General features: G+C 45.8%; 1 protein-coding gene across 2 annotated transcripts in view; it reads right to left on the bottom strand.

Annotated features, from left to right (window-relative positions):
- Window positions 1-6,512: 6,512 nt before the first annotated feature.
- Window positions 6,513-15,351, bottom strand: part of LOC135915708 (uncharacterized) — a 47,595-nt gene continuing 38,756 nt past the window's right edge. Inside the window, exons 1-2 of one of the 2 annotated variants that reach the window (XM_065448847.1) lie at window positions 7,486-7,611; window positions 6,513-6,915 (exon numbers count right to left, since the gene is read on the bottom strand). In XM_065448847.1, the coding sequence (XP_065304919.1) occupies window positions 6,641-6,915; window positions 7,486-7,609 (399 nt within the window). In that variant the 5' untranslated portion in view covers window positions 7,610-7,611 and the 3' untranslated portion in view covers window positions 6,513-6,640. Of the gene's footprint in view, window positions 6,916-7,485; window positions 7,612-15,351 lie in introns of those variants that run through there. The other variant, XM_065448848.1, reaches the window with a different exon arrangement.

Below are 15,351 nucleotides of genomic sequence, written 5' to 3'. Positions count from 1 at the left end.
AAATCGCTAGAGGAACGACGAATAACGCCGAGCTGAAGCATGTGTTTGAACTCATGGCGGGTGACTTGCAACTTCCATCCAGCGCGTCTCTTTGCCCGGGCGCTGACACGTGGGCTAGTAGTGGTGATATGATGCTTCACCTTGTGTTTCACGGGCAGCGCATCGTTTCGGGGCTTCGTGAGTTGCGGGTACTCGGTAAGTATCTTGTACTTTAAGCCCGGCCAAAACGTACGGATACCAGATTAGGTGAGGTTGAGCTGCAGGCCAAGTAGATCGAGCGATGTCACGTTATTCTTTAGGCACCGATCGCGAATACTCACATCCAAGTTCAAATGACTGAGCAGGTCCGGTTCCATTCTGGCAAAGCTCACGTCGGCGATCACAAGCAGCCATTTGTGCAAGCGCCGGAGTCCCATGTCTAGCGTTATTGACTGGAGCCCATATGACGCGCTGGCAGTGCTGTTCACTGCATGGAGCGTGGTTCTGGACTTGCTGCGTCGGCGATATGCGGCAGTGGTGGGAACGATAGACAGCTTGGCTCCGCTGTCGACGAGGAGGTAGGTGCAGGTGATGTGGTCGACTAAGAGTAATAGGCGGGTTGTGCGAGGGCCGATATCACATGCCACCGTTAAGGACTGGCCGGTGCGTTCGCCATCCCCGAACTGGGCTGGGTGTAGGGATTTGCTCGTTCGCGATTGCGACGGTGATAGCAGCACAACGGCCGCGGCGTGTCTCTAGGTGCACTGCGAGACTATGAAGGCGAACGGTTGTGCTGAAGTTGGTCGCCAATGTTGCCACCCGTTGTAAGCTTCTCCAGCGCACTGCTAAGACAGTCGACTGTAACCTTCAAGGCGCGAGAGTCGGTCCCCTAGCTCTCAGACTCTCGCAGCGGCAATAGGTAGCTGTGCCGCAGACATGCAGTCGAATATGGGGTCAGCGAGTGCAGCTAGCCGATCGAGACTCGTCTCGTCGGAACCAGCGAGCACCATGCGTGCAGATTTTGGGAGGCGTTGCAAGAGCAGCAGCTCGTGGAAAATTGGAAGCTGGCTCTCGTTCGTGAAGTCGCCTCCCAGCAGCTGACTAAACCAGTGCAGGAGTTCTGGTTGTCGTTGGTCGCCGAGTTCCTCGGAGAGGAGCTGTTGGAGCGTACTCTGTTGCAATAGCTCTAGGCGCGGCAGGACCCTGCGTTTCAGGCCCTCGCATGCTGTGGCCGACGTTGTACGCACTAGCAAGTCGTCTATGACAACTGCGATGTCGGAGGGCAGTGCGGCCATGACTTGCAGGTATGTCGCTGTTTGTGAAGTCACGCGGGAGAGTTGAAAACGGACCTCTGCTTGCATAAACCAAACTCGAGGATTCTTGCCCACTGAACACATATTGGTCTATTAGCCGTCTACAAGACGTCTTTGGAAGGTCAGCAACACGTCTTGAAAATCATTCTCAACGTTTACAAGATATCTTCAAGGCGTCTTGGCAAGATATATAGGACTTCTTGAAGGCGTCATAAGAAAACATTGTACGATGTCTCAAAATGGCTTGTAGTCGTCGTGAAGACCGTCTAATTCACTGTGAAATAAGGTAGATACGACGTTTTGTAAGACATCTTGTAGGCGTTCTGCAAGACGTTTTTTAGCCGTTTTAGATAGGCCTGTGAGATTTCACGCAAAACATCTTATAGGCGTTTTAGAAACGGCTGTAAGAAATGTTGCGAGACGTTCTGTAGTCGCTTTAAATTTGTTTTCCCAGTAGATGAAACAAATTTTTGAAGAGCAAGGTGCGATACCGTCTAGTCAATATGGTAACATAGCCCTAAAATTTAGTAAAGCAATTTTTTTACATTTCTAAATTTAATGAGTGACAGTTCATTTAGAGCCCTAAGGTGACGTACGTACAAACCATTCAAAGCTCTTTGAAAGTGGCAGTACTTATTGTCAGGAATATTTATCATTCACTGCAAGCGTCAGCACCTTAAAGCTGTACCGAAAAGCACCATTTGTTCAGAGGGCTAGGGAGTAGTTCAAAAATGACAGCAAGATCTGCCAAACAGCAGTCGACTAAAGTGAGGGAAGCGCTAGCACAAGGAGGACAGTATAAGTAGTCTCTACACACTAAAATTCAGTCATAACATTGTAATCCAGAGTGTGTCTCCTAGATCAACTGTGGAAAGAAGTGGTGCTGAGCTTTAGTGATCTGGCTACAAACGGCATACACTGCAAATATGCGTTGGTCTGAGAAGACCCAAGATCATTTTCCTTACGTTGTCAACAATGTTCAAGATTGATGAATGGAATAATATCAAGGACTCCAGCAACACTATGAAGGAAGTTTTCTTACATGGATGTTTGGCACACTCATGAATTTAGGAACGCAGTGCACCTTTCCACTATGACATTACTCATGAAGGAATTGAGTGTTTCTAATACTTGCTAAAGGGCGCAATGAATCGGAATGTTCCTAATCCTCGCAATGTTAAAAAACTCTGGCTGTAGCGACAGCATCAATGACTATGGCGCATTTATTACAACGCACCATAGCACCAGAAATATTGGCGAGACGACAAAAGTGATAACAGTTGTTAAAGCCATGCTTAACATAAAGCATGACTAATCACACACATGAAGCGCTAAAGTTGCCAAAGGTTGCAAATAATATTTAATAAATCAAGAACACCACTACACAAGCAAAATATTTCTAATGTACCTAATAGAGATTTGCTTTGTTACGGTCTGTAATGAGGCAATGGTCACTCAGTGATTCATGGAGCTGGCACAGACAGTTGCATGGGCCGATGCAGCCGCATACAATGTAGCTTGTTCCTAATGTTGCTTGAGCTGAGATTTGTCACCTGCAATTAGAATGTAAGACAAGATAATAACAAATACATGCTACAGTGAAACTTCGTTATAACGCAACATGACATAACGATTATTGGATGTAAGAAAGTCAAATACCCCTTGATATCTGCGTCGATAAACACATTTCAAAACCTTGTTTCCACAGAGTACAATTATCCTGCCAATAGATTTGCCGAAGTTGATTTGTCTCCGAAATACAAATTTGGGGCCCTCTAATGTAAAACTATTCCAATCTTTTTTTATTCCAATTTTCTGACGCTCAATTTAAGTAACCACCCACGCAATCATTGGGCGATAACCCCCAGCGTTGTTTGAAAAGCCCACTCAAAAGAGCTTCTCGTTTATAGGATGTCGCTTTCTTTTGCTTTCAAACCGAATAGCATTGCCTACATTGAGCAATTATTTTATCTAATATGGTGAGAAGAGGCGGGAAGCTCGCTCAAATGGAGAGAGTTTCGGTGGGAGGTGCCAGCGCAGTGAAAGTATATAGCCGGGTGAAGAGTGTGGTGCCGGCGTCTGCGATTGGCATGCTTCCCCTTACTTAGCTTGCGGCGGCTGGTCGAAAACTGCAGCGGCGTGCAACAGAAGGTTAAAAATGCCGTTAAAACAGATCCTCAGCAAAGTACAGTTGTAACAGCGATGTCATATACGTGCCGAAAGGTCTCGATAACGTTATATGGCCACGCAACATCATATATTGTACGCAAACCAATCCATGCTCCCCGGCAGCTCCGAGTAGCCAGCGCCACAATGATCGGCGACAGTAGTCTTCTATTGCTTTTGGAACGGGGCAGTCTCCGGCTATTCACAAAAACTTTCAGTTTTGTTCGACATATTAATGAGTATTCACACGTCACTTTGACGTGGTGAATATTCGTGGTTTTGTGACGTCGCGTGACAGACATGTAAAGTGTGTGTAGCCCAAAAATGTTTCACCAATAGCACTCGGTCAAACACCTTTTTCGCTAATGGCCAAAAAGGCCTCGAATCAGAAATTAGTATTTTCTTTTCGTTTGGTCTGATCCACGGTGGAAGAAGTAGCTTAGGTGACTCAGCGGCGCGTGCTGCGGGCTAAGCGGAGGGAAGGCTTGGAGTTCTCCTTTCTCCATGTGTGAAGAGAGGGCGCTGAAAACTAGCGCCCGCTGCATCCACTTCGCGCGCGCCGAGATCACTGACCGGTCGCCGCTGTGCCGTCGCCACGTGTTTTCTGCGCACCGTGTTTGGTCAACGAATTTTTCACTTGCCTGTCAGGTACGTCTCATCCTTCGAACTGTTTCATGAGTCTGCATAATGCGAAAGTGTTTCGTACCGTTTTGCAACAGTGGTTACAAGTCTTGCTAACAAAAGTGCTCGCTTTTCAAGCCGATAAACGAAGAAGCAAGACTTGAAGCGTGGAGACGAGATATACCTCGCAAAGACCGCGCACCCCAAAGGACGGATCGAGTTTGGGAAAAACATTTCGCATCTCATTTTACCCTGGAGACATGGTCTACGGAAATTGACGGTCATATCCTGATGTCTGTAAGAACAAGAAGAGCAGGCCTTTCAACAGACGCTGTGCTGTCAATTTTCGAAGGTGCACCAAGCTACCTCTCCAGGGAGATTAAAAGCCCTTGAAAGCAAGTGAGAGAGCCAGGGCTTCCCGCGGCTGCTTCTGTGAGTAACCCGAGCAATGAAAACAGCAGCGTGCCAACGTCAGCGAGCAACATAGATGTTTCTCCAGCAGATACCATGGAAACGTCTTCCGATGATACCACTGGGGGCGCGAAGTCCAGTGAGACTGACTCATTCATTTTTCGAACGGCTTTTCAGTGAAGTATCTTGCACTAGCCTACCATAGCCTTCATGGGCAGCACATCTCATCGACGTAGCAGGAGTGAGGGACGTCGTGTTCATTGACGCTGCGGTGGCGCATAGGACAAGCGATGGATCGTCGGTACTGTTTAACAGGAAGGCACTCCATATCAAAAGTGACATGACAGTCCAAGTCTACATATTCGATAAGTTGATAGACACCGTGGTCTAATAATGCATAATGAGTGTGTACACCTCATAATATATGGGGCGTTTTCGCAGTTTTCGTGACGTCGCATGACATACAGGCGCAGTGGGTGGTGACTTGAAAATGTTTTGACCAATCGTGGAGGGCCGAATGCAGGATTGGAATAGAAAAGTTTGAAACAGATTTACGTTATACCGCCTCATGTCACTTTAATAATAATAATAATATTTGGGGTTTTACGTGCCAAAACCACTTTCTGATTATGAGGCACGCCGTAGTGGAGGACTCCGGAAATTTTGACCACCTGGGGTTCTTTAACGTGCGCCTAAATCTAAGCACACTGGTGTTTTCGCATTTCGCCTCCATCGAAATGCGGCCGCCGTGGCCGGGATTCGATCCCGCGACCTCGTGCTCAGCAGCCCAACACCATAGCCACTGAGCAACCACGGCGGGTAAAAATTTAATGTCACTTTGACGCTATGAGTTTTCGCAGTTTTGTGACGTCGCGTAACAGACAGGCGAAGTGGGCGCAGCCCGAAACGTTTGATCTACGGCAAACTATTAGGGCGAAAAAGGCATCGAATGAGAAATAATTATTTTTCTTTCGTTCTGTCTATTTACGCATAATCAGTATGCACATATATCAGATGGGATGTTTTCGCGGTTTTCATGACGTCGCGTGAGAGACAAGGGAAGTGGGTGTGGCCCGAAAATTTTTTCACCAATCATGGAGGGCTGACTGCAAAATGGAAATAGAAAAGTTTGGAATGCTTTTACTTTATAGCGCCCAGTTCTGCAAAGATTGTATGAATGAATAAGGACACTAAATAAACATAGTAGCAAGCCCAAACGATGCTCGCAGGTCCTTGGAAAACGCAATTTACGGCTAAATGTTGAAAAAGATCTCGCTTTATACATTCAAACAAAGCACAGAAGTTGCAAGGAGTATAACCGAGGTCAGCAAGGGAAGTCACAATGTGGAGCCAACGTTTCAACAAACAGCTATTTTTGTGGGAGCCCTGACGAAGACAAATCCTCTCGCTGTCTCGTTCCTTTCTCTTCCACTGCCTACTTTAATTCCCCCCTTGCGCGTACGAGGAGACGCGGCCTCATCGAACTCCCTTCTCGGCTCGCTCTCGAAAGCTTTGCCTCGCACCGACCGAGTACGGCGCGCGGCCGCGATGTTATCGCACTTCGACTTTATGCGGAACCTCACGGCGACGACGGTGGCGGCGGAAATTAGTTTGGATTGTCCACACAATTGTTATCACAATAAAATCTGCCGTGGTCGGTTTCGAACGCTGGCCCCCAGCCCAAATGGGCAAGGACGGCGGGTAGGGGCAGCACAGCGGTCGGGGGTGGCCTGGCCCGGACCTTAGCATTTAAAAGCCCCATAATTCAAAACATATCTGTACTAGGCAACAACCAATTTCTCGATATTGTGATACTACGCACGATTAAATCGTAAATTCTGCTCGAGAATGGGGGCCATCGAATGCTTTGCACAACAATTGTTCACGGTCGCGAAAGCAAAGTGCACCGCCGACCTGTGCGCACCGATGTTATGCCCGCATACGAAACTCGGGCCGACTGGTTCTCCGCCTAGCCGGGACATTAATTAGCTGTGCATCTGAGTACATTCTTTATTTTATTTCACTCTTTCAACCACGACAAGAGCTGTACACATAAATATTTTTGAAAACTATGGATTGGCGAACAATAAAACTGGATCGACAGCTGCCGAAGCGCTCTCTTGTCGGCAGAAGGACGTGCGTCGACAGACTCATGACCCTCCATTTGTGGATGTGCTGCTACCGTTGGCGATCACGGGGTTCGCTATTTCGTAGACGCTGTAGTTGGCTCCGGTGCCGTACTCCTTGTCGCTCAGCAGACGCACCAAGAGCAGCACGAGCAGCATGCCGCCCGCGGAGGCGGCGAGCATGGTGGCGAACACGAGCAGGAACACGAGTGTGGCGCGCCGCTCCTCCTTTTCGCCGGGGCTGCTCGAAAAGGGCAGCAGATCCGCCAGGGAGGGCGTGCCGCCGCCACCGCTGAATACTGTCGAAAGAAGTGCGCAACACTTTGGCACTCTTGATCAACCAGTAGGTAAGTATTACGGCACACGGTAAAATAATTGACGCTGTTAAAAGTGAATGACCCTGTAAATTGGCCTCTATCTGGCCCCCAGAAAGGATGTATGGGTGCGAGTCACAGACACATTTACACCCTGATTCACTTTCAAAGTTGTAAATAATTTTGCAGTGCATATAACGCGCACTTATTGACAAGCAATGCTCAGCTAAGGTTGCTAAACCTTAGTTGAACGTTTAGCAGGACGTTTGAAATAAGTTCTATGCGAGAAAACGCTCGACAACTGCAATTTTATTTCCAAGCGTGTGTGAGTGGCCAGGTCTTTATTCACATAAAGCTCTTACGCAGGAATCATTCGTAAGAACCCATTCCAGCTAATCCTAATACGGGACCTAATATTACCGCAGGTGGCTTGCCAATGGGAGATAACAGTTGCGAGCCAAAAGCTTCGGGAATTCGGTCCCTTTTCGCGTTCAGCTTCCTTCGGATGAGCTTTGTGTCGTTTGACCTTAACGGCAACGAGGGTGTAATACTCACTGTTGTGCTCCCTTTTGGCAGCATAGGCAATGCGTGCTGCCAGGCAGGACGCGGATATCCCCCACCCCACAACCCACGTGTCGCACGATGCCACGAAATACACGGTCTGTGGCCCCGTTTTCATTGACAACTGCGGCAAGATAGGGGAGTATGTAAAAGAGCGTCTTTTCTTAATGTGCGTCACGGTTACTATATGAGGGCAGTTGAAAAACTCGCTTACCGTGTTTGCTGACATATATATGAAAATGAGCTATACTTGCATTTGTTGGAGGAGAATCTTTTAGCTTTTTAATTTAGTTATAAGTCTGAACTCTACCTTGCCAAATTGCGATGTTTAAGTGATGTCAGCTTCAAAACAAGGAAATTAGTGTTGTGTTTTGGTCAGTAATGAAAATGGACTTTCGCTTTTGAAATTTACTATATCCTATGGGAATTTGGCATCAAAACAATGATGATGAAGTTCTTTTCCATTTGTGCTGGCAAGAGGGTAATTAGGTTTTTAGGAGTGCACCATAAAAGTTTTTGTCTTCTTTTTATACCACTAACGGATAGGTCTCAACTCAGTAATTAGGCTATGGAGCCTTAGTGCCTTGTATAATAATACATAAACAATAATTAATACATTACGTTTTAGTGCGACAGCTCACATCATGCGCCAGTAGTAGTGCGGCTTCAGATGTGAAACAGAAGTCTATTCATGTCACCAAAACTCAGATGTGGTGGTCTCAATGTACCACACACAAAAGTCGCGTACACACACGCGCACATTACGACCATGCTGCGAAAACAGAGATCAGACATCACAACAGGGGAGATAGTCCTCCTGCATTTGAGACGGAAACGTACTTTGCTACTCGTGAAACTGCGTCTTCTGTAAGTTACAGGTCATAATTACCGATATACACCGCAGTATAACTTTCTACGGCACGTTTCTAAGGTATCACCGCATTCACTAAAGGCGATTTTTTCCCGTTTTGAAGGAACGAACTCGTGGCTGAGAGGTAGCGTCTCCGTCTCACACTCCGGAGACCCTGGTTCGATTCCCACCAGCCCATCTTGCAAGATGTTTTTTATTTATGAAGTGCCTTCTGGGGTTTATCGCTCAGGGCCAACGACGCGGACGCCGACACCGGCTTTTCTGCGACACGAGCTCCTTAACGCTGTCGCGTTAACAGAAGCGCACAGTTGGCAGGGTCAATTTGATACGTTTTGGTGACAATACCATTAAATCACCGTCAACTACTGGACTGAACCAAATGGCTCGTGCTTGAGTTGTTTGTCACACAGCATGGATTGCAATCATGGTTTCGATGATGGGGACTGTCTGCAGCTTCAATTCTAAAATAGTGCTGCCCTTGGAGACCATTTTAAACTAGTTTCATAAAGTGTGATGTAATAAATATTTGTGCTCCTCAATCAATTGAGGCTCCATATCATAATCTGGGCCTTAGAACCCAGATAAAAAGTAGGAAAATGGGACAGAAAATGTTAGTGTCAGTACTCGATCTTTTGAGTTTCTTCTAGGTGCAGTGATTGATTTTAAAAGGGAGTACTAATTTTGACGCACAATTTGTTTTACAGTTTTCACATCTTGTTTTGCTCGTGAAGAGTACTAGAAACGATTGAGCCCACCAATCCCTGAGTAAGCAGCCGCGTCTTTCGCTGAGGTGACACGAAAAAAATTACCGACGATTACGTTACTTCCTAATGCGAAATTTGAGCGCAGCAAATAAGCTGTTTCACCTTTTCGATAGATTGAGGCAAAGAAATCGAGCAACACATGTATGCGCTATCACAGAATTTTTTTTTTATTTTTCACACGTATTCCTTTAACAAAGACTCCACTAACAGTTCTTGACAGTCATGAAGGAAGCTTTGTGGTCGGAGAAATATACTGATATATGTTCGACTTGGTACACCAATGCTTGATTCTCAAAGACGAGATCTATACAAGTGCCTCGCGAGGTTGTCACAGCCGTGGGACGCGTTACGAGCGAGAGGAACGGGATGTTCTCCCGCATAAGTGTTAGGAAATTGCTGTTTGTCTTTATGTCAACATTAAAGTCCCCCACTACTAACATCGGTGTGGATCGATGGACGGTTAATGCGAGTTGCAGGAAGTGCACGACGTCTTTCGTGAGTGCGGTAGCGGACTCACGAAAGCGGTATCAGTCGGTCGCTGCTAGCGCTGGGGGGATGAAAGGGGGGCGGAGCTGGTTACGAGGCCGACGACAACGCCGACGCGAAACCCAGGAACGGACGCCAAAGAGCCATTTGTGTAGCCAGCCCTCCTCCACAGTCTCTCCTCCTCCCTTCCATCATCCTCCCTCGCCCGGAGAGCCGACAGCGCGCATGCGCGGCGGCGGAGCAGATTCGTCGGCGCGCTGGTTACGAGGCCGACGACAACGCCGACGCGAAACCCAGGAACGGACGCCAAAGAGCTGCGCTCTAAAAGGAAGTTCAGTACCCGTGATCTCATTAACCAACTTTATGCATGCGAGTCCCGGTTGTTGGTAGAAAATTTCAACAAGGTATTCCAGGGGGAAAATAAGCTTTTCCGGTTAGCACAAATGGTGGGCCTCCGAATCAAAACATTGCTCCAGGGTCCACTGGGAGCTCTTTATGGTAGGCCAGCCACAGCTCAGTTGAAATTGCAATTGGTATCTTTTGAAAGCACCACAAATCAGTTTTTTTTTGTGTGTGTTGTGGCAATGGTATAGGTTTCGCAGCCACGATTTAGGCAGCATAAGTCTTTTAGAACATTAGTTACTGCAAACATATATTCAATAGAACGTTGCGAGTACCCCTTTGCTGTCTTTGAAGTTTACAATTCCGTGCGAGTCTTAGCCTGTTTTTTCTCTGAACTGTTTGCTTTATTTGACATTATATTCAGCTACATTTAGTGATGCTCTCAAACGAAGCTTATTGGTCCCTGTGCACGTTTTATAAACAGTTGAATTACCATTTTAACAGGACAATTTTTTTGTGTTGCATTGATAATAAAGATTCCTAAATAATCTGAAAAGAAGTTGCATTTACTAAGGAGCCGCTCTTTAGTCATATTCATAGCAACCGTACAAAATCCCAATGGTATTTATGAAACAAACATTTTTTTACTGCTCCCTTAAGCATCTACGAACAACGAGGCAAGGTTGTGTCTGTGTAGAGACAGGAAACAGCGTTTCCGCGTGCTAGTTTATATTGCTTAATATGCACTCACCCCACAATACCACTTAGTCCTGCTGCCAATAATACTACATGCAGCCGTTTAGGGTGCAGTTAACCTGACGTGATAGTGGTATTGAAAGGCTGTATTTGGTCGTGGAAATAGTATATGTGGCTTTTGCATATGAATGCATGCACGTTCATACCAGTGCAAATTTACTGGCACATAAGATGCACATGCAGATCAATCTACTCATGACCTGAGAAAGAGGGAAATATAATTGTGCGTTTACTTCAATATTTCATACAGACATGCTTATTAAGTGCTCTACTAGAGCCGAATATGCGCGGTATAACATGCTAATACTGATCCACTAGTGTCACAAGACAATAGTTATTTTCTGATTCAGAAAGTGAATAATAATTTACAGGCATGGTGCTCGAACGTGGAGAATGGCTGAACAGGACCAGTAGACTGGGATGTATTATGTGACTTAGAGTATGCTTAGGCTGAACTGCAACACTTCTCGAAGCTTCATCTTAAATTCTTAAGCATAAAGCGGCATAATGAACAATTGCTCCTTCTGCCACACATGCATAGCGGCAGACGTCAGATTTTGTATGGAAACCTCCAATAATGTTTTATTACCAACTCTGGTACACATTAAAGCTAGTGAGTGCAAATGCCATTTGATTACTAGAAATGCTTATACTTGCATAAGCTTAAGCAGAAACAATCCCACAATTTAAAAGGAACGTGTGGGAGAACAATATGTCGAACATAAATACATTTCTTTGTGAACATTGAGATAATTATTCCGGTGCTGGTGCAACATATCGACAAAAAATATTACGCTACATTGTAGTCATTACTTCTTCAAACGATTATCACTTTGCTATGTGTGCAATATTAGTGTTATGAAATCAAGGGCTTGTCAAAAGCTCATCTGGTTGGGAATCAACTTGGCCCAAGAAAGACACTGACCAGTTTCTTTACTGTGGGCATTGCCTATCTTGTGCTTTCGTAGTGACATGTAAAACAAGAATTCGGCACTTCGGGAGCGTAAATATGGTAAGTAGAGCAAACTATAGCACCTGCGAAGCTGAAACAAGCCTGAACATGGCATTTCTACACCCAAGCTAATGCAGTGCTTCGCTGTGTGGCTGCTAAAGGTAAGTGGAGGGGGATTAGCCAAGCTACCATCTTGCTTGTAAATGTACATGTCTTGAGTGCAGTTTACAAACGAAAGGTAACATATCCAGATCAAGCTATTAGGTAGACGTCTACTAGCTAGCTGCGTGCTTCGCGGCCCGGCACGCTATGAAGAGCCGACACGAGCACCACTTAGACGACTCTCAAGGTTGAGCAGTGTTCGACCACTGTCCACCACACTCTGACAGCACTGGCAGCCCGGGGGGTCTCGCTTTGAAACATTTATTTGAAGTTTGCTCGTACTGCAACTGTTTCCCTTTAGCCTACCCGAGTTCACCGTTTCACCTACGGAATTTTGACCTGCTGTACAAGATTTGAACACTGGATCTGCTTATTCTACGGTGTGCAGTATTATCACTACTGCGACAACCCATGGCATCGCTGGAAGATAGCCGCCAAGCGCGCTATCAGGAGCTGACACGAGATCCACCTGGGTTTTTGTCAAGTTCGAGCTGCGTAGAGCGCTATCGACCACACTTTGGCAGCAGCGCCAACCCTGGGCGGAGACGTTCTGAGACCTATGTTCGAACTGTACTGGTGCGAAAACTGTTTTCCCATCACCTGCCAAATTCACCTGCGCCTACCCGACAGTGGGTGTGGGGGAGTTTTCACCTGCTGTACAAGATGTCGCAACGCTGCATCTGCTTATTTTTCTGTGTGCAGCGTTCTCACTGCTGTGACAATCCGTGCCATTGCTGCAAGATAGCCGCCCGGCGCGCTTTCAGGAGCTGGGCCGCGATTTCGTAGCGATTCCTTGCTTTCGCTTATCATCATCAGCAGCATATTCTATGTCCACTGCAGGACGAAAGCATCTCCCAGCCATAGCGCAATGCGCCCGTCTGGCGCCAGTTCATTCCAACTTGCACCTGTAAATATTGTAATTTCATCCGTCCAACTTATTTTATGCCATCCTCGATTGGGGGCGCTTCCCTTCCCTTGGCACCCATTATGTAACTCTAATTAGTCCATTGGTTAAATACTCTACGCATCACATAGCCTGGCCAGCTCAATTTATTAGCCCAATGTAAACTAGAATATTGGCTATACTGGTTTGGTCGGTGATACACGCCGTTCTCTTCCTGTTTCTTATCGTTATATCTAACATTTTTCGCTCCATTACACTTTGCGTGGTCCTTAACTTGTTCTCGAGTTTCCTTGCTAACCTCCATGTTGATGCCCAATATTTTAGTACCGGCCGAATGCAAACATTTTACATTTTATTTTCAACAACAGTGTTCACTTTGTAGTCAAGATTCGGTAAAGTCTGCAGTATGCACTCCCAACCCATTTGTATCCTTCTGTAAACTTCCTTCTCTGATCAGGGTCTCTTGTGAGTAACTGACCGAGATGAATGTACTCCTGCACAGACTCTAGATGCTCAATGGCGATCATGAATTCTTGCTCTCTTTCCAAGCTAACGAACATTACCTTTGTCTTGTGCATAATAATCTTGAAGCCCACTCTTGCAATTTCTCCATTAAGGTCCTCAATCATATCTTGCAATTCATCCCTAGTGTTGCTGAACCGGACAATGCCGTCTGTAAATCGAGTGTTGTTGATATATTCGCCGTTGATCTTCACTCTAAGGCTTCCTAGTCTAATAGCTTGACTAGGTCTAACCATGCAGTGAATGGCATTGGAGAGATTGTCTCCTTTGCTGATCCATTTCTTGATATGTAATTTTCTACTTTTATTGTGCAAAACCAAGGTAGCTATGGGGTCTTTCTAGATATTTCCACAGGTATTCAGCTATGCCTCATCCACTCCTTGATGACGATATGTCTTGGTGACTGCTAGTATGTCTGCTTAATCAAATGCCTTTTAATAATCTATGAAAGCCATATAAGCAGGCTGATTGTGCTTCGCAGATTTCTCAATTACCTGACTGATGACATGGATGTGATTCATCGTGCCCAACCCTTCCTGCAGCCAGCCTGTTCTCTTGGTTGATTGAAGTTAAGTGTAGCCCTTATTCTACTGAAAATTCTCTTGGTGATTATTTCATACAATGCTGAAAGCAAGCTGATGAGCCTACAATTCTTCCATTTTTTTACATCTCCGTTCTTATGAATTAGTGTAAGGTTAACATTCTTCCAGTTCTCGGGTAGACTTTAAGTCGTGAGGCTATGCATGCAAAGGGCCGCAAACTTTTGAAGCATAATGTCTCCTCTATCTTTGAATAAATCGACTGTTATTCCATCTCACCCTGCCGCTTTTCCCGGAATTTTCTTGAAAGGTCCTTGTAAATTTACCGATAGTTATGTGGGAGGTTCTGTATTATGTTCATCACAACTTCCAATAAAGGTAGGATGGCTGCTTTCAGTACTGTACAGGTCAGTATAGAATCCTTCTGTTGCTTTATGCTATAGTATCATGGAAATTGCTGAGGACATTACCCTGCTCATCATTCACTGTATACACCTCGGCTTGTCCTATGCCAAGTTTTCTTCTCACTGATTTCATGCTGCGGCCATTTTTTACTGCTTCCTTAATCTTTCCGACGTTACAAGTTCGAATATCACTTAATTTCTCCTTGGTTATCAGCTTAAACAGTCCAGCGAATTCTATGTGATTTCTTGAGTTGGTCATTTTTATTCTTTGTCGTTAGTTTATTAGGTCTTTTGTTACATTGGAGAGCTTACCTACTGGTTGCCTTGGCGCCTTGCCTCAGATTTCTATTGCTGCTTCTGAAGTCAGCATAGTTACGGTTTCATTCCTAACTTGTATGTTTTCTTTATCTTCCTATTCGAAATCTTCATATATGTTCACGAGCAGCAGTCTGAACTCGGCTGCTTTTACTCTTACAAGCGTTCGCTTCTATGCCACTCTTATCGTTCACCATCCATGGGCGGCTGGTTCCATTGATAACGCGGGCATATCATCGCTATCACCACTGATGGAGCACGAAAAAGATTAGCATCGGCAGGGCATCGCCACACAATCGGCGCCCTCACATGAATCCTCCACTTCACTTTCACTTCTATGCATTCCGCCCTAAAGGAATTACAAATTAGCGCATTTTAGTTAATTGAAACAATTATTGCCGACACTTTTCTTCCTGTATGCACGTGTGTGCCTAGTGCCGTGGAGCCTATCTGCAAAAACGTCTCGGACCTACAGATGCCAGCTTCCTTTGAAATATTTTTTCCGCGTAAGATGTAACACTTGGTATTTACTTTACCAGCGCAGAACTTGGACGTCGCTTGGTGAGTCCTTTGTGGTGCAGTGGACACAGCGACATGTCCAGCAGTGCACTAGCGAACAGTGCCGCAAGTTGCAGCAGTAAGAACATTGGCCGACAACAGGGCGAAGGCGCACACGGCGCTTGCAGTGATATCGCACTGTGGTTTTTAAGGCCCGGCGAACTGCAAAACACAATTCCGTGCATTTGCCTGAGAAATGACGTCGTTAGTACGAGGCTAGTCACATTCATGACCTCAGGTAGCACATAAAGCAGAAAATGAATGCAAATTAGGCTGCAAATGAAC

This window comes from Dermacentor albipictus, unplaced genomic scaffold (genome assembly GCF_038994185.2).
Source record: "Dermacentor albipictus isolate Rhodes 1998 colony unplaced genomic scaffold, USDA_Dalb.pri_finalv2 scaffold_13, whole genome shotgun sequence".
NCBI classification, from domain to species: Eukaryota; Metazoa; Arthropoda; class Arachnida; order Ixodida; family Ixodidae; genus Dermacentor; species Dermacentor albipictus.
This window is presented reverse-complemented; position numbering and strand designations above follow the sequence as displayed.